We start from the raw sequence: 20,415 nt of genomic DNA, 5'->3' as shown, positions 1-20,415 counted from the left end.
TAATGTTACATGATATAGTGCATTGTTTATTTTCTTTCTTTTTTATAATAACGAACGCAGTTGTTATTAGTAATAATGATAAAGATCCAAGTTTTTAAGTGGACATGGAAAAAATGTATACTTAAAAAATCGCACTGTACTTATATATATCTTCTTTTTTTCCCCATTTCTCACCATTTTATGTCAGATATTTTTATGTATATATATATATGTTATCATGCAAACAAGTCAACAAGTCTGTGAATACATACAAATATCTCTTAATACGTGAAATTTTAATCGAATAATGTTTAACGTTTATATTTTATTTCTAATGAATATTATATGTTTTTTTGTTATGGTTTTAGTAATTCTAGAATATACGTAATTTCATTATAAGATTTCCTAACAATTTAATCATACATTATAGTTTAGTTTCCGCAAAACGAAAAAGAGAAAAAAAAATGTAAGAAGCATGATTGAATGAAAAACTTTCCAAGTTAAAGTCCATTTGGTCGCATATGAGATATTCTCGTATGCTCCCATAGAGATGTAAGATATAATATGAATGTAATATTACATATTGAAACTATTAATAAAATATTCACGCAATAAGAATATCCTTTAAGCAATTCTTATTTCTATGAAAATTTTCCCTGAAGATTTCACATCCCTAATAATAAATACGACTATTATACAATTGTCATAGAATAATATTTGTTGACAAAAAAAAAAAATAAATCATTATTTTATCGCAATACTTTATTATGTCAAGTTAGCAATTACAATAACAATACAATTAATATCATCGTAGTAGTAATTTACAGTAATACATTTTTGTCAGCGTGAAAAAATCATCATTCTTGACAACTTTATTATGCGTACATCATTATAATCATCATTATCATCATCGTCGTCATCATTATCATTATCATTATCATTATCATTATCATTATCATCATCATCATCATACCAGAAGCTCTCATTTTTTAGTATATTTTTTCGACTTAGTACGTCGAAACTGATAACATTTCGTGATGTTCATGTAAAGAGGAAGAAAATGGAAAGAGAGAATCGCCATTTTTTTTTTTAAGAAGCATGCGAATTACGAGAAAAATGTTATTAATGTTGTACGCGAGAGAATACACGCTTTGCACACCTCCATTCAATCATACTGCACTGCATCCTCCCTCTCTCTCTCTCTTCTCCTTTATCATTCAATAATAATTTTTCCTTAAAAAGGAAACACGATATACATATAACATAGATGAACATGATTGTTCCTGTCGATGTCTCGAGAGGAAATAAACAAATATTTTCACGTAGGAAATGAAAATAAAGGGGTGAGGGAGAGAGGGAGGGAGGGAGGGAAAAGGAACAAAAAAAAAGAAAGAAAAAAAAATAAAGGAAAAGATTTAGCGGACTTTTCGAGACTCATTGTGTAAGTTGTAATATATGTATGTATAATGTAAATACGATTTAAGAGAAATAATAATCAAATATTCATGAGAGCGTTTGTGATGTATAGTATTGTAACATTGCATAAATACAAATTTGTTATATATACTCGTTCGTTGAAGCAAATATTTCCAAATAAATAAACTTGCCGATTACAATTTCTTATAAAAAGCTTTGCTCCTTATTTTTTTTTCTTTTCCTTTTTTTTTCTTTCCTATAATTAAACTATTTCAATTAGATTCGCGATCATATTTGTTCAAACTTATTTCTAACCGCGAAACGTAAATAATTCGTAATTTCGCAGGAAATCTCATGCGAATATTCATATTCGAATTTAATCTCCATAAAATTACAAATTATTCTCGAAAGCTATATAATATAGATCTTTCGATGAATCAAAACTTTCGCACAACATATTATAATATATGTATAACATCATCGATTAACGATTTACATTTTTTACTTTTCTTTTCATTTTTCTTCTTTATTTCTTTTCTTCTTCTCTCTTTTTCCCTTACATTTTACAATAACGAAAAAACAAACGAATTTCAATCTAACAAGCGATCGCGCACAATATTGATTTCGAACGATCTCTCGATCGATCGAACGATCGTATTGATCTATCTCATTGCTTTCTTATGCCAATAAAAAGTATATATGTATGTATGTATGTATGTATGTATGTATGTATGTATGTATGTATGTATGTATGTATGTATGTATGTATGTATGTATGTATGTATTTATGTATGTATGTATGTATGTATGTATGTATGTATGTATGTATGTATGTATGTATGTATGTATGTATGTATGTATGTATATATGTATGTATGTATGTATGTATGTATGTATGTATGTATGTATCTTCCGAGATAGAACATATCTAATATATAGAATAGTGTCGTATAGAAAGAAATACCAATTGTCGTCGATAAATATTTTTCAAGCAACAAACAGCACGTAGCTTTACGAATACGATAATCTAGCATTATAACGGACTGATTTGTGTTATAGAAGCGTGTAAATATTAACATTCATTTATTACAATACAAATAAGTTATTTTTTTGTCCTTTTCTTTTTCTCTTTTTCTTTTTTTTTTCTCGGATAAGGGTAAGAATAATATAAGCATTAGAATTATTAGAACATAATCGATAGCCACATCTCATCATCTGGAATTAACGTATGTCCGTTATTCTCACGTTAATCCTTGTTAAAAACCTCCAGCAAAATCGCACTTAAATAGTTATTACATCATAATCTTTAGATAAGTTATTACCCTTTAATTTTCAACATCTATTATAGCTTTGTGATTCGAACATTAGCTTTGCCCATTTCATTATGTCTGAATTAAGTTAATCTAATTAACAAATTTGAAACAAAACACATAAAAACGCTTGTGATTCGTTAATTTGTTAATTTTCGTAAAATTATTTGTTTCCTAAAAAAAAAAAAAGAATCTAAATTACAAATCTCGAACGAATAGTATAATAATGTTCAACTTGTCTCTTATTTCCTTTTTTTTTTTTTTTAAGAAAAATAATCGATTTACGAACACAAACGATTTACTCAATGTCTTGTAACTGATTATAAAGAAAAGCAAAAAAAAAAGAAAACAAATCAATTGAAATAAAAATGTAAAAGTGTACATTTTTTGACTTATTCCTTTGCATAGAATTATCGCGTTCATATTTGTATCATCAATTATTAATTACAGAACACGCACCCTGTATATATCGTAAAAAAAAAAAAAAAAAGAAAGAACGAAAGAAAGAAGAAAAGAAAGCAGAAAAGAAAAGAAAAAACGGAAGAACGTTTTTCGAAATCCTCTCAGTTCTTTTTTCTTCTTTTTCTTTTTTTTTCTTTTTTTCTTCTTTGTTTTTCTGTTTCCCTTGAAAATAAGAATAATATTATAAAGCAAGCTCCAGGAGGGCTGCTTGCCAAGAAAAACGCAAAATCACGGTCGGTACGACCAAACGCTGGAGGCAGTGACGATGTATTCTCCTAATTGTCCTCACTTAAATACTAGATAATATGTATGTTGTACATTATTTTAATACTATATGTATACATATATACACAATCGATACCGATAGTATGTACCATCGTCTCGCACATTTAAGTGATTTTTTTTTTTTTTTTTTTTTGTAAATCGGAGGATGAATGAATAAATGAATAAATGAATATATGAAGACAATGGATATATCAGAGATATGAGAGGAAAAAATAAGTCGAAAAATTTAGATCTCTTGGAATTTGAACTTCTGAAAACAATTTCTATTATTACCGATATTATCTCTACGCGTATAAATTTTCGAGATATTTATCGCAATATTGTTCGAAAGAACGTTATAATGCTTCGCCTGATCTTACTTTTTTGTCTGATATTAAAATAAAAAAAAAAGGAAGATAAAAATAAACCCAAGAAAAACGTGAAGGCACGATGCGAAACTTGCACTAAATTTGCTCGAGCAATGAACATTAATATTATAGCATATAAAGAGAATAAAAGAAAAAAAAAAAAGAAACAAAAAAAAAGAAAACAGAAAATGAATAATAATAATAATAATAAAATTTCATTGGTCTATGACATATTATGATGTACCGTATGATTTCTGAATGATTTTATTTCCAGGATTAAAAGAAAATATGTATGTATTTATGTATGTATAATGTACAAGTGATTTATCGCTATCGCAAATTAATCACAAAACGAATTAAAAAAAAAAGAAGAAAAAAAAGAGAAAAAAAAATCGAGCGATATAGAAAAGGCAACTATTATCAACGAAGCATTTTCTTTATGTTATATTTCTAAAAGCAGAAACTAACACAGATATTAGAAAGTAAAATGCTATACGTACGAATAAAACGTTATACACGTCTTTCGTCTCTCTACTACTTGTCGATTATTTTCATAATCTTTTTCACCTGGATATGTTTGGCACGGTTTGGCTTTGCTAATTGCCTCTTTTACTGAATATACGTATTAACATCATAATTTATTAGAAATTTATTAGTCGGAAAAAAATATTTCTAGACGCTTTTATTATTATTATTATTATTATTATTATTATTATTACATACAGAGAGACCTGTCTCCCTGTTTCCGTTCGTTATTATTTCTTTTCAGATTTTTGTTCTCTCGTTACTCTTTTTATCCCACATCATTCTTACATATATAGAGAAGAAGCAAAGGCAATAATGCCTTTTCTATATAAATAATAAAGGAGAAAATGTTCAAAAAAAAAAAAAAAAATCAAATAAACTTAAATAAAATTAAAATAAAAATCCTACTGACGGATGTAAAAAAAAAAAAAAAAAAAAAAAAAAAATTATTTGTAACGATAACACCTCGACGATTCCCGACGGTACTCCGCCATGTCTTTGTTAATGATAATTAATAAGAAAAGGACAATGTCGTATGACATACGCATCTGTATAAATGCATACGCATAATATCTATGTATATTTGTGTGTCTGTGTAAGCCTGTTTAATATACTACTGTGTCATTATGCACGCCGCGTATATAATTTTATTTTTAATAAAATAAGACCAAAAAAAAAAAAAAAATAAGAAAGAAAAACAACAATGGCACGATACTTTACTAATTAATGTTAGCTTTGATTTAGCGTTCATTCAAATATTGGCAACGCGATGGATTTTTAATAATAATAACAATAATAATAATAATAATAATAATAATTATAATTATAATAATAATTGTAATAGTAATAATAGTAAAAAAAAAATAATAATAATAATAATAAACATTACTCTAGAGCACATAAGATTATCGAGAAACCTCTAGTCTTATTCTCAGTTTTTTGTTTTCCGTTATTGTTACACGTAAATCGTTCGTTCGTTCGTTCGTTCGTTCGTTCGTTCTCTCTCTCTCTCTCTCTCTCTCTCTCTCTCTCTCTCTCGCTCTCCCTCTCTCTCATTCTTTCTCTTCAACAAAATATCTCAGATGCTATTATACGTATCATCATTTCTGTTACTCAAAAACATCGTTTGTGTTCTCTTGCATCATTGTGCGTCCTTGGAAATTTGACTAGCACATTGATTTTAGACGAATAAACTATTTATTTTCCTTTCGACATAAACAATGCCGTACTGTTGTATTGTGTGAGGTGCAAACATTATCATCACTTTCGATATTTATTTACGATCCTCAAGCCTATTACAATCTATTTGCTTTCTCTCTCTCTCTCTCTCTTTTTCTCTCTTTCATACACACATACATATTCTTCTTCTTGGTACTTGCATTACCTTTATGCGTTTTCTAGAAAGGAAGTCGTATATCCTATATATCTCCCTCTTGACAGTCATGTCACACTCCAGACCTTGATATCGCGATCTTTTGTATATAATTTATTTCCGGTTCTATATAACGACCAAATTAAACAACGTAGTGTAGGATTTTTTTTAATATCAGTCTCTCATATAATCAGTATATGTTTATATACAACTAAACATGACCTGCATTTAGGTTTATGGAAGATTCGGATAAAAGACAGATATTATGCAATACCGCTGTTTAATGGGGAAAAATAAGATGATATCTATATTCACATTTACGCATTGGAGAAAAAAAAAGAAAAAAGAAATAATAATAATAACAATATTAATATTAATAATAATAATAATAATAATAATAATAATAATAATAATAATAATAATATTAATAATAATAATAATAATAATAATAATAATAATAATAATAATAATCATAATAATAATAATAAACACAAAGATCACTTAGGACTAAATGATTTTACACAGCGATACTAACTAATCGTAGTGTCTCCCAAAAATGAGAAGTATACAAACCGTGAGTTTCTCTTTTCGAAAATTCTCCGTATAACATAATGCATACAGATCTTACTATATATATATATATGCTCTGTAACATATGACAAAATTTACGGAACAATCTGTTACAATAACGACAGTCCTACACGCGTAAAACGATATATACCATCAGAAATCAATTTACCAACTTCAGATCTCAAAGGAGTAAATATCGTGCTTCTTTTTTTTTTTCTTTTTTTTTTTCTTTTAATAATAAATACAGAAATGAGAAAGAAAAAAAATAAAAAAAAAAAAAGATAAAGTCATACTGTTTGCCCACTTAATTTATGTTGCGTAGGTTCATTCCTACCTCAAAGAACCGACATACATATAATATGCATATATATGTATATATATATATATATATGTATATATATATGTATATATATATGTATATTATGTATATATATATGTATATATATATGTATATATATATGTATATATATATATGTATATATATATATTCGCGATTGGATTCGCTACGCTTGTAATAATCTTATTATTCGAAATGAAATGTAAAGACGTCGTGTATCTTATTTGGAAAAAAAAAAATATTAATTATTAACGATTTGCCTAATGTGTTCTCGATCGAATTTAACGCATATCGGTGCGTATGAAAATAACGCGTGATTTTTTCCCCTCTTCTTTTTTTATTTTTTTTTTTTTTTTTTTCATTTTCGAAATCATATGTAGTAATCATTCGCCCTCGCGTGTAACATCACTGTCAGGAGGCACAACGTACTCGTACCGACGACGATTCTTCTTTCTCAACGTTCACGGACTCGATTTGCTGAGAAAGCTAACCAACATTCGTTCGTGTCTTGCACTTAGACGCGCGAATCTTCTTAGTATTGCGATTCTTAATGTCGCAGAATTAGTTGTTAGTTAATTCTTGCTGTTGCTACGTGGACTTGCCGGTTGACTGTTCGTTTGCTGTGCACGTTGTATGTAAATATACAAAAGCTTTAATTTACTTGCATATAGAGAACTCAAATGAGGTTTTAAGACTTCTTCGCCAACTGCTGCATGTATTGCAACCATACAAAAAACTGCACTTTTACGAACCGTACTTTCGACATCGTCGTATGCCTGAAATATTTATAGTATAATATTCGATCGAAAAAAATCAAACGTATACACCTGTGGTTCTCTCTTTTTACACGATTCATAATTACACGGTTTTCTTAATGTGTTTTACTTATTTCTTTACAATGTTGTGAAAACGCACATTGATTAGTAAGTATGTAGAAAATGGTCAAGAAAATCGTGCATATTTATTCTTTTTCTTTTTCTGAGAGAAAAAAATTTCCTTTTTTAAATTTCTCCTTTTGCATAACTTGCATTAGTTTAACACTCTTAAGTGCAATACTTATTTTATTTGAATCATTTTTATACGAAAAATACTTTCGTTTTTTTATACGATAAGCATCCTTCGTGTAAAAAAAATGAGACCAAGGTGTATATTATTATAGAATTGTTCATTTAAAATTTGTATACCTTAATAAGTCCTGGCATAATTTTCGATAGATGAGGTTCTATAGCTTCGCGTCCCCAATGTTCGACTATTTTGTGAAGCATTTTAATCGCACCCATATTTAAGGGATATGGTTCGGTTGTTATTATAGTTGATACAACGAGAATAATTTGTTCCGGTCTAAGAACCGTGGCAATTGTCGCGGCACACTTCTCCGCTGTCCGAAGAACCTGTGCCTTTTTTTCTTATTATAAATTACACAAACATACATATTTAATAATTATTACGAACGAACAAATACCTCTGACATCCTTACCGGCGCTCTAACACTCTCCCCGCTGGAACTACCATCGGCTTTTTGATCATCAAACTTGTGGGCAGTGATCACTTTCAATACTAACAATTCAGGAAAAACAGAAAAACTTTCCAAGAGTTCTGGACATTTGAGCATATCAATTAACGTCTGAAGTACTTCTATTTGTAACTGTTGACTATCGCTATTTACCCTATCTAATAATGTCTTGAGAAGTTTTCTAAAATAAAAAGAAAAGAGAATAAGTGAAAAAATCGTTAATACTAAAGGATAAATCAATGCTTGAGGATAAGTCAATGCAAGTAATACTTGAAATTTTGTTTGACATATGTGGCATCTCCTTCTCTAACGTATAACTGAAACTCCTGCAAAGCTGCTACCTTTTCTGAAGTTTGCGTCAATTTTGATTGTAACGTCTTAATCATATTATCTAATACTTCTGGTCTCTTGGTTGAGTCGGGGGATGATCCTAAAATAATAATTTCAAATATATCTCTGGTTATATCAAATCTGGTTATATTTATTAAAGTACATATATATATATATATATATATATATATATATATATATATATCATTAGTTTTATTTTTTACCATGAGTTTTATAACCATTATTTTCTTGAGGTAATATTAGATCTCCAGCAATTGTATCACTAGAACCATTTACTGTTATATTCGTAACCGATCGTCCTCTTTGCGTTGGTGATGATACAGAAGAAGACCTTCCCTGATAATAATAATGATAACAATAACAATAACAATAATAATAACAATAATAATAATATATAACAATATTTATTACTTAAAAACGTCGTATTAAATATATATTTATATTTTTATATTACATTTTTATTTTTACTTGTCATAATAAACAGGTAAAAATATTTATTAAATAAAGAAAAACCTTTTGACTTTATAAAACAATGATTGTATCCTTACCGAATTAGATAACGTTAGACCTTCTATTCTTTCTTCTAAATCAGCCATATTACTAATACCACTATCTTTGCTAGTTGTAGCTCTTTCTAAACGCTCAAATCCATAATTTTGAATCTCCGCCGTTGTACGTCGTAATGATCTGTAGGAAGAGGTTCTAGATTAAAATGTTTGAAATATATGAAGGGAATATGTTTATTTTTAATGTAATTATTTAAAATCCATTACTATCTTACTTATAAACTTCTTCTAAATTGTCATCAGCCGTATCAACGTCGTTCTTCTTATTACGTGCAGGAGAGTGTTGTGCTCGTGGTGGTGGTGTACCAGGAGAAGCTGGATTACTCGATCCCGATGACCTTCTTAAATGATTTTGGACTAAGGGTAATGCAGCTTCCTTCGTAAAAAAAAAAAAAAAAATAAATAAATAAATAAATAAAAAAAAAAAAGAAAAAAGATAGAAGAAAAATAACGTCAATTTCAGTTTATATTCGTTTAAATTAAAAATGAGTGAAAACGTGTAAAACCTACTTGATAATATTTCGGTAATTCCGCTAATATCATTGTCACTTGTGGGGGATTTAAATTGTAAAGCGCTATAAATGCTTCCTGTGCGTGCCTTCTAACATCTTGACTTTTGACATCGTTCGTCCAGTCAAGCAATCTAGCTAGTGCTGTTCCAGCAGAATTGTTTAACGCAGAGGGCTCCGTAGTCTCTGCTATTTGTGTAATAAAAGTAAGGGTTGCAACTTTTACACGAGAATTTGGTGTTTGCGTCGGATCGGTTAAATATCTCATCACAGCTGGCAATAATTGTTCACCGGGGAAGGATGCTCTGCGTTTAGAAAAGAATTCGATGGATTTATAATAATAAAAATGAAATTGGTCATTATGATAAAACGTTTCATAAATAGTTCGTTCGAGAGAAAATAAAAAAAAAAAAAAAAAAAGAAAAATGTTTTACCTTACAAAATCTAATGTTCGATGAATTTTAGCTTGGATGGATCCTAATAGATCTGTACCCAATTTGTTTAAAAGTCTCGCACATAAAACGTATAGCCAATCGCTAAGATCTTCATTGTGAGTTGTAATAAGTTCATTTAAAGTATCCAGAAATAAGCTAAACACTTTTGTATGCGAATCCATGAACATTTTAGTAAATATATCCGTAACTTTGCGCAATTCGGTTGCAGTCAATGTATTCCCATTTGCAAGGAAGTGTTGTAATCCAACTAAACCTTCCTTCCTGTCACCCCAATGTTTGTGAGCACAATTTTCAATTATTTCTTTAATATCCTAAAAGACATATAAATCATTTACAATAAATACGGAATTTGATTTTATTATTAAATCACATGTACTAGTACAAAATATATTTTTTCTTTTGTAAAATATTATTGTCGGTTATCTATAAATTTATAAATTAGAGAATAACCTCATATATCCAATTTCTGTAATTTATTGATTGATTGAAGACAATATGATTTAATATCTAAATGAATGATATGGAAGAAAACGTAAAACTTAATAAAAATCGAAGAAGAATAGATTGATCTTGATAATCGACTGTAATGTGAATTTATATTTGTAATTTAACCGTTTGAGTCCCAGACGGTATTGAAAAAACACTGTCGAAGAATCCCAAGCAGCGCAATAGCGCTTTCCCTATATATGTTTGAAAATACCCAAGCAGCGCGATAGCGCTTCTTGTTTGAGATAAGTAATGTGATTCTCGTATTTTTTCATCGTTTTGAAAAATTTTACAATCCGCACTGTCAGTTGTCTACAATGCTCGAAATATGCTGGGTTTTCTCGACATAAAATCACAGTGATCGCGCTGCTTGGGACTCAAACGGTTAAATATATGTATAATTAATATAAATATTTATCAAGTAAATGACGTAGAAATGCACAATACGAGAAACGTTTCTAATGTCACTGATGATTAATATTAATAGAAATGTTATAAAAAAAAAAAGAGGTAGGCATGGTGGGGAAAAAATTTCTAGAAAAACTAAATTTCACAAACCTTTGGGATAGACTGATCCCAGATATCACGGTACAGTCTTTGCTGGGAGCCACTCCATGAGAACGACTAATGGGTAGATGGACGATGGACAGATACGAAGTATACAATGGCACATTGCGTTAGTCCAAACCAAACAAACACGCCGCAACAAAAAGGAAAATGAAAAATCAGACATGCGTTAGCTACACTTACGCAGAATGCCCAACTCTGCGTTAAAAAGTTTTTCTTTTTACATTTATCTCACATTATTCTCCTCTTGATCCGATACGTTTTATCAAAATTATTTATAATATGTTAATAAACAATCATTAAGAAATGTTTTCTTTTTTATACAAAATACGTATTATTTTAGAAACGTACCTATAGAGACTAATAGAATCAGAATATGCCAGAGACTACTAATACCAAAATATTAAAAACTTTGTAAACACAACCATTGATACGTGAAAAAAAGTTATAATGTGTTAGCACGACAAATATTTATATGATAATGATTTAAGCAATATACACTATATATATATAAAACTGCATTGTAAGCGTTTTACAGCAGTAATATGAGATACATATTATTCGAATCAATAAAATATTAAAATTAGTACTATTGAATTTTTACGAATATCAAATACATCTATTAATTATAGCATATTCATTATCTGTATTATTTTAATATTTACATGTCAAATATTTACCCATGATATTGCATTTAAAAAAAATAATTAAAAAATAATTAAAAAATGCGAACTTAAATAAATAGTAAGCAGAAAAAGTAGAAATAATACTCGTACTTAAAACATGTACCATGCATTAAGCATTAAGTGCTTCCACTACTAGAAGTTTTTATAAGGAAAAGCTAAGGTCTAACAATGAATATGCTTTGTCGAATGTTATATCACTGATTTGTTTTTTCTTTAACTTTGAATTATTTTGTAATGGGAAACATAAGACTGATTTTCAAACTTCAAGAACTCACATCACTAGGTCGCCTGAAACTGTCCATGCTGCGTTCTGAGCATATACTGCTAGTTTCGCTGTCATCGCTGTGTTCGCCTTTAACTCTTGTAGCTCTATTGTAACAACTGTCAATGCTATCGAAGGTAAGTGCATCTGCCAAAGCAGACTCAGCTTCACGAGATTGCTGTAACATCTTCTGTGCCATAACTGGTCTAGATTGAGGCCTATCTGTTGGTGACATATGTAAACTCCTTCCTCTAATTAATTATAATTATATATCATTATTATCACATGGATTCAATTTATTACTACATATACACATACATTTTTCTAAATAATCAAAGATGATTGATTTAATATTATAAAAAAAAAAAAAAAAAAAAAAAAAAAAAAAAATTATCATCATATTTAAACAAAAGCATACATACCGCATTTTACATCCAAAACTTCTGTCCATTCCAAATCTCTGTGGACTAGGTTCACGACTATTGCCAGTACTTCGAATTCCATGTCCAGATAATTTCCTTGGTCTCGCTATTAATGATTCTCCTTCACGATTATATGTTGTATAACTCAATCTTGATGACGGTGAACCCGATCTGCTGCTGGCTATCATTAAAAATAGAGAAACGTTCATAAAAATTTTTATTAAATTATATGTAAATTTATATGTACATGATATACATATATGTGTTGTATATGATTGCACGATTTTAAGAAATATAAAAATTACGAAAATCCTTATCATTTTCAAATACTTACGTTGCGATTGTGAAACCCCCGCTACCCTTGTTCTTGTTCTAGCTGTCCGTTCAGGACTGGCAACTGCAGCGGTATCAGGCGATTTACTATGTCTTGCTATACGACAAAAGTATTAAAATTAGCAGAAATAAATGAACATACCTATGCATTTAAAGCAAATGCCTACAAAAATAATATGCGAATATTACACTAAAAGGCAAAAAATAATAATACCTTGTTTACTCTGATGACTATGATCATTATCTTCAGGCAGCATAATAATAATAATTCAATAAAAAAGGAATACATACATACATACATACATACATACATACATACATACATACATACATACATACATACATAGATACATACACACATACATAACTAACTAACTAACTAACTAATTAACGAATTAACTACTTTTGCATCTTTCATATATCTTTGAAAATAATCAAAAATAAAAATTTGATTACTTACGAAGTGTAGCTTTGTATCTACTCATATTTGCATATGTCATTCTTGCTTTGGCTCTTTGGGCAGCTTGTAAATCTATCGCACTAGTAGATCTAACACCTGGCGTGACTCGATCTGTAAAAACATAAGCTACGTAATTTTTGCATCTTAGAAGAATTTGCAACATAGAATTACATTCAATTAACATATATACATATTTCACGTGTGGCCCAAGCTCATAGTGTCTGTAAATTATCTATGATACTAACGATCATTAAACAATACAATTCTATTTTACATTGAAACGTGTAGAAGAAAAACTGCAGGAAACATAAAATAATTACAATGATGCAATTACAATGATTATCTGTGGGTCTTTGTAGAATTGGGATGCCAGACTGACGATATGAACGAGGTAACGACGGAGTACGTCTGAGCGGACCATGAGGTGGGCCTGGTGCCTGATGCAAGTTTTCCGTACTACCTTCGTATATTTAATGCAAAGAAGAGACATAAAGCAGCATGAAAAAAAGAGAGCAATATGGGTTTTATTTCAGTCATTGGACTACCGATAATTATGTCTTTTTTTTTTTTTCTTTTTTTTTTTTAATCTTCTTTAAATATTTTTTCTATTATTAACAAATGGATATCTACCTGTGGCACTTAATGCAGGTCTTGATGCTCTTGGACTAACGCTCGTTGATCGCGTTACTACATTTAAACTGTTGATGCTTCCACTATTACTGAGAGACATCAGTGAACGCTTATAGGTTGCATCAAGACTGTTGAGAAGTACTTCTGCTTGTTCCGGAAAGTGATCTTTGAAGGCCCAATATGATCTAAACATATATGACTAAGAATTATAATCTGTTTGAGAAAAATAATACTAGTTTATACTTACTTTCGGGCGAATGCTCTTGCCTCTGAATCAGAATCGGCAATTCCTTTTTTAATAGCATCTTGCAATATCATTACGTGCTTTTGCAATATTTGAGTGGACCACGTTTGTAAAATCGAGTTTAGATATTCACACGAAGCACGACGAATGTCTTTACTTTTGCTATTTAGCGAAGATGTAATAATCGGGACGAATCTACTGCAATGTGTATGTTGAAGGATAAATCTAACAGCCACAGCCCCTGCTGTTGCCACGACCTAATGATGTAACAAGTATAATAATAATATACATGGTTAGTTTAGATTACTCTTTCATGTTAAAAATTATCAACCAAATAAATTAACAGGATTGAATTTAATATTTGAGAAGCAACGTTTACAAATGTGTTAATTTAATTATTAATCAGTTTTTATATATTTTCAAATCATATATTATTTAATCGTATATTTACTAATCATATATTATTCACAAATACAGTATCACCATCATTACCTTGGCACTATTCTGTATGAGGTTCATTAGAGTCGAAAGAACTGCTTCTCCGAAACTGGCAAACTTGGTCTTTAAATGCTGACTCAGAAATGCCAAAGTAATACAAGCTTCTCGTACAACCTGTGACCTAAGATCTGTACATGCTACTTCAAACGGTCGTTGTATACTTTTCAAACAATCCAGAAAATTCTCATAGTTCATACCACCAGCAAGAACAATTGCTCTAAGTTTTTTCAGCTGTTAATACAATTTATATAAAACATATATTATAACATCATAAAATCATGGAATAGCATAAATTTTGTCAATACATACGCTTTCTGTTCTTTGTTTCCAGTCTTTCTTGTCATCTCCAATTGTATCTCTTATAATTTTCATTTGTTCTTCCAAATCCTTTGCAGAGAACAAATTAATAGATGATACATCCTCAAACGATGTTAAGAATGTTTCTTCATCAACAGCACCAGCTTGACCTAAGTATTTTATAAAATGCAAATAAAAATAAATTTTTATTTTAAAATGGATAATAACATTTATCAATAATAGATTGTATTAATTTTTCAAATTTGAAATAAAGCTACAAATAAAATTACTTTATTATAAAACTGTAACGTATTTAAACTCAAATATAATAATAGAATTATGATATTATAGTTGTGAAAAAGCATCTTACTGTAACAATTATGTATTTATATGTAAGAGTGGCACAATCACATAACATATAGACAAAAACATAAAAACAAAATGCACATAATCAAATGACCAACATAATTTTTTCAGTCCAATTAAGCTTTTGCGTAGAATAATTTTTTATTTAGTTATTTGATTAATATTCTATCAATATCTACTACTCCAGCAGTCATATAGTTATATGTTAAATAGAAGGTAGTAATATAATATTAGAATAGTAATAGCCAAAAAAATATTTAGATACCTGATGTTGATCTTAGTGACACAGACCTACTGACGGTTGCTGCTCGTGGGACCGTTGCATGTATGTTACCAGGCGTAGCTGTCATGCAAGCAAATTGTTAGCAATCTTATTAACAAAACATCAATACTTTATTGATGCTTTGATAATAAACTTCCAAAAATAATATCAATATTAGGTTGCGATGCAATAATAAATAAGCATAAAGATTATATTATTCCAGTGCACAGATGTGTGGAGGGAATGCATGAATTTGTGCTACTTTTATGATATTAACAGACAGATTACAACACATGTATAAAGTAGTCGAAATTTATCAGGATAAATGTATGTATGAAAATTATATTTAGTAAAGAAATCGATTAAAGCCAGTAAAAAAAAAAAGATATAAAGTACATGACACATGTCTAAACATAATTATCAATAAATGTCAATATGTATTGTTATTAAAGATTATGATATGTGCAAAAGAATAAAATTATCATTCGCATAAAAAAAAGAATGTTGAATATGCTTAACAAACTTAAATGTGTAGAATATACAAATGCATTCTAAATAAAAAATAATGCAAAAACAATCTGTGAGAAAGAAAAAAAATTTTGTTTAATGCGCCTGTTCTGTTACAATATTATCCTTTTATGATAATTAATATATGAAAATATCGCAGATCAACGAATATATTCAAAATCATGTATATACCTAGCGCAGAACTTGGTGTCTTTGCTGGACCAAATTGGCTTCTTTTTAGAAGTATATTAGTCCTTTTCGAAGGTGCTGACTTAATCTACAACATGGAAATACATAGATTTGCAAAAGATCTTTCTCGCTTTTATGAATAAAGTTTAAATTCAAATGTATATATTATTACTTACTGCTCTGTCAGGCTCATCTGTGTCTTTACCAACTATAACAAAAAAGTAAAAAAGAAATATATATATATATATATATATATACAAATAATTTGAAAAAAATAAAAGAGCTAAAAAGTATATAATTTTATGACATTATTTGTGACTATTATCAAAAAACAGCACGGATAATAATTGATGTACCTAATTCAGGATATAACCATGGTGGTTTGTGTATATCGCAATGACATCCTCTAGCTCTTGCACCGGGATGTTTCACTATGTTATCCCATTGAAGAATCCACCTACTACTAGCATCCCATATCTTTTTATCGATACTAGGATACTTCTTTAATCCACGATGTGGACAACGATGTCCACTCGGAATCAATATCTCATTACCATTCATTTTGTACGAACTTAAAAGGGACATATATTTCAAATCAACCAACTTTTTCTTTTTAACTTTTTAACTTATGCCTATAAAAATAATAACAACATAACTCACGTAATATTTTCATGGTAACACTTTTTATACATTGTAGATCGCATAGTATCTTATTCGTATATTTTTCAAATATACATTAAAATAAAATTCTAATATTTAAAAGTTTTCTTTTGCTTCTATATACTTGCAATATATATATAAAGAATCACTATTTAAAAATACATCAATGCGGTCAGGAACATCACGATAATTTTTTATATCACATTGAATAGGAAAAGAAAAAAAAAAAAAAAAGAAAAAGAAAAAAAATAGAAGAAAGTGTAACGTATTTCTCACTTATAAAGAGAAATTCTGAATTCATTGCGTGTACATATAGTGAAAGTGCGCGCCCCTTCGTATTATTTCGAAGATGATTTTCTATCCACGCTCTCCTAACGACGACTAATTTAATTGTTGATCTTAGACGTGGTTGATTTAAGAACATATAGATAATGTAAACTATAAATTTGTACGATATACGAAATAAAGTGACGACCTTCAAATGAGCACGCAACAGTAGTTAATATTGCCATGAAACTCCCTCCTCCCTTCCTCTCACTGCTCACTCTCTCTCTCTCTCTCTCTCTCTCTCTCTCTCTCTCTCTCTCTCTCTCTCTCTCTCTTTCAAAATTTATTCTCCATACCAAAAAGAAAATATTTATCAATAACACTCTACAAATAAACACAGACAGATTTATCCACGTATTAGTTCAATTTAAATCAATAATACGTCTGATACTTATATTGATAGTATAATGAAATACGAAATAATTGAAAGAACGTTTTGGAAAAATATTAAATCGGCATAGAATCGAAATTCAATGGTATTACGTCTGTGGTATTACGTCTTCGCGTATTACGAATTGAACGATGAAATGTAATATAATACGAAATATTTCTTAAGAAAAGAAAAGAAAAAAAAACATTTGAAAATATAACGAAACAATAAAGCGTTATTGTTTTTATTCGGAAAAAGAAAAAAAAAACAAAAATGGAATTACGATTATTTTTTATTCTCTTAAAATATAAAGAGAGGAAAAATAAAACGATTGGAAGTTATTTGTGATTTTGTTACGGCCCTGAGGATTTCGATTGATGCGACAAAACAACAAAGAAAGAAAGGATCAAAAATACGCAACGTGATCGCAAGAGGAATCGAAGCACGTGTTTGTACCAGTCTTGAATAATAAAAAAATAAATAAATACAAAAGACTTATTTTTAACCTATACTTGCGGTTTTACTTCTATCGATATATTTATTCTTACAAGATATATATGTGTGTATGTACATATGTATATATATATATATATATATATTATTAAACCGCGAGTCAATACTTTTACCATCGCTTTAACACTTTTCTTTAACATTTGTCTTTATGTTACGAATATTTTATTACTAATATATATATATATTTTTTTTTTCTTTTTCCTTATACACACATATGAACGAACATTTACACGTTTACTCATGGCCACGCATTTACGTTCAATTGTTACACGGTAATTTTTATCATGAGAGCTTCAAATAAACGACGAATATCAGAACGAACAAGGGGAGTAAAAAAAAAAAAAAAAAAGAACAGCAAATATCAGTACTACCAACTCATAATTTCTTTCGTTCTTTCATTTTTTTTTGTTATAACGTTCATCACTCAACCGAACACAAAAGCACAGAATACGTTTAACAAAGAACACAAATAAGGACAAAATAATTTTAATTGATACGTAAATATCGAACGATTTTTAACTTTCATAAAACACTTCGAGAAAGATCTTAAGAACGAACAATAAAAATAAAAGCATAAATAAAAGTACGTCACACATAGAAATAATTGACGTTTAATTTATTAAAAAATGAAGTGAAGAAAGAGAAAAAAAACGAAGAGAAATGACGCACAGAAGGATCTACTTGTCATCGACGTTTGTATGCGTTCGCCAGTAACACACACGTGTGTATGTGTGTGTGTGTATACGCACACATATAAAATGTAAATAAAAAATACGTCATAATGAAATAATAAATGGGTAATTTATCAAAAGATGAAAACAAAAGAAAAACGAAAGAACATATCGAAGAAAAACGACGCATGAAGAAGATCCATCTTGACCATCTTGTCATTGATGCTTCAACGTAAATTTGCCGGTACACATGTGTATATCATATATACATATACATATACATATACACATATATATATATATACACATACATACGTACATATTATTTATGCAAGTACACACTGAGTTTCGTGAATTATTAGATTTATCGGAATAAATTGAACAAAGTTCTTTCTATCGATACGACCGATTCACAATAAGCGGTTCGCGACTCGGACTCACGAGGCAAACTGCGGCGTCTCTTGTCTAGAGAACTCCCTAGGTGTTCAACCAAGAGAAAAAGAGGAGGAAGGGGCAAGCAACACAAAGCTCTCTTCCTCTATCGTTGGCCCAAATGCTCTCTATGATGATCACGAGGGTCCAGATACACATTAGGGGAAGGGAACATGCATGATGTGCCAACAACGACGACGATGAGAATTTGCGACCGACGGAAATTCCTTTTTCAACTTCTTTCCGTTTCACCATTACTTCCTATTGCTTTTTCTTTTTTTTATATTTTGTTTTCTTTTTAAATTTCATTTCCTTCTCGATTACGCGATACACAGAGAGACAGATACATAAATAGATCGAGGTAACCTGATTATAGAGAGATCCGAGGAATGCAAAAACAGAAAGGAAGGAGGGAACAAAAAAATACAACGAAAAAAGAAATGCTGATCTACATATACTAGGATCTTAAAAAAAAAAAAAAAAAAAAAAAAGAGAGTAAAAAAAGAAAAATAAATTACAAGTACAAACACGTTTTCTGCAGATTAAAAAAAAAAAAAAAAAAAAAAAAAAAAAAAAAAAAAAACTGGCAACTTGTGCAAAGTTGTTCGATTAATTTTATTGTATAAAATAACGTGATTCGATTCCAATGGCGATGATCATCTTCTTGGAATTGATGATACGCGAAAGTTATAAGAAAAAGAAATTAGAAAATGATTTCTACGTGGAATATATTTTTGACGACAACGACGATTAAATAAACCTCTCCTCAAGAGAAAGCAAAATATATTTGCGACGTGAGATGAACCTTTATTAAAGGATATTCATTGGACGAAGTTTCGATTTGTTTGGAATTTCCTTCGTTGATAACGATCTCTTCGACGAATTCTAAAAAATTATAGTCGTATTCGTATATATTATCGTCATTAATGTCGTGACTTTCGTTCGATTCTATGATTTCTTTTTATTTTCTTTTTTTCTTTTTTTGCGTAACACGAAAGATGAGAATGAGAAGAGGTTTATACGTTAGGATACAAATATTAAATGCCATAGCGTGTTTACGATTGATCATTTCTTTTTCTCTCTCAAAGAATGACGTGACCTTCGTTAAAATAACAAAACCATAAATGAGAAAGAAAGAGAGAGAGAGAAAGAAAAAAAAAAAAAGAAGAATGCGACATAATCGAAAAATGAATTTAGCATAAAACGAATGAAAATTTATGTAAATGACTAAAACAA

The 20,415-nt window shown here is 29.3% G+C and overlaps 1 protein-coding gene across 14 annotated transcripts in view; it reads right to left on the bottom strand.

Moving 5' to 3' along the window:
- Positions 1–723: 723 nt before the first annotated feature.
- The window catches only part of chb (CLIP-associating protein), a 41,872-nt gene continuing 22,180 nt past the window's right edge, over positions 724–20,415 (bottom strand). Inside the window, exons 1-25 of one of the 14 annotated variants that reach the window (XM_035864233.2) lie at positions 19,067–19,206; positions 16,867–17,014; positions 16,563–16,777; positions 16,383–16,414; positions 16,210–16,294; positions 15,514–15,591; positions 14,895–15,052; positions 14,580–14,816; positions 14,091–14,344; positions 13,844–14,028; positions 13,548–13,673; positions 13,214–13,324; positions 12,755–12,850; positions 12,421–12,601; positions 12,012–12,249; positions 11,042–11,107; positions 9,977–10,308; positions 9,544–9,847; positions 9,249–9,409; positions 9,016–9,169; positions 8,671–8,803; positions 8,387–8,546; positions 8,066–8,297; positions 7,788–8,000; positions 724–7,379 (exon numbers count right to left, since the gene is read on the bottom strand). In XM_035864233.2, the coding sequence (XP_035720126.2) occupies positions 7,176–7,379; positions 7,788–8,000; positions 8,066–8,297; positions 8,387–8,546; positions 8,671–8,803; positions 9,016–9,169; positions 9,249–9,409; positions 9,544–9,847; positions 9,977–10,308; positions 11,042–11,107; positions 12,012–12,249; positions 12,421–12,601; positions 12,755–12,850; positions 13,214–13,324; positions 13,548–13,673; positions 13,844–14,028; positions 14,091–14,344; positions 14,580–14,816; positions 14,895–15,052; positions 15,514–15,591; positions 16,210–16,294; positions 16,383–16,414; positions 16,563–16,777; positions 16,867–16,910 (3,999 nt within the window). In that variant the 5' untranslated portion in view covers positions 16,911–17,014; positions 19,067–19,206 and the 3' untranslated portion in view covers positions 724–7,175. Of the gene's footprint in view, positions 7,380–7,787; positions 8,009–8,065; positions 8,298–8,386; positions 8,547–8,670; positions 8,804–9,015; positions 9,170–9,248; positions 9,410–9,543; positions 9,848–9,976; positions 10,309–11,041; positions 11,108–12,011; positions 12,250–12,420; positions 12,602–12,754; positions 12,851–13,213; positions 13,325–13,547; positions 13,674–13,843; positions 14,029–14,090; positions 14,345–14,579; positions 14,817–14,894; positions 15,053–15,513; positions 15,592–16,209; positions 16,295–16,382; positions 16,415–16,562; positions 16,839–16,866; positions 17,015–19,066; positions 19,208–20,415 lie in introns of those variants that run through there. The other 13 variants (XM_085657519.1, XM_035864236.2, XM_035864234.2 and 10 more) reach the window with 13 other exon arrangements.

This window comes from Vespa mandarinia, chromosome 6 (assembly GCF_050613455.1).
Source record: "Vespa mandarinia isolate Hongniang chromosome 6, ASM5061345v1, whole genome shotgun sequence".
In the NCBI taxonomy this organism is placed as follows: domain Eukaryota; kingdom Metazoa; phylum Arthropoda; class Insecta; order Hymenoptera; family Vespidae; genus Vespa; species Vespa mandarinia.
The sequence above is the reverse complement of the archived record's forward strand: the minus strand, read 5'-3'. Positions and strand labels throughout refer to the sequence as shown.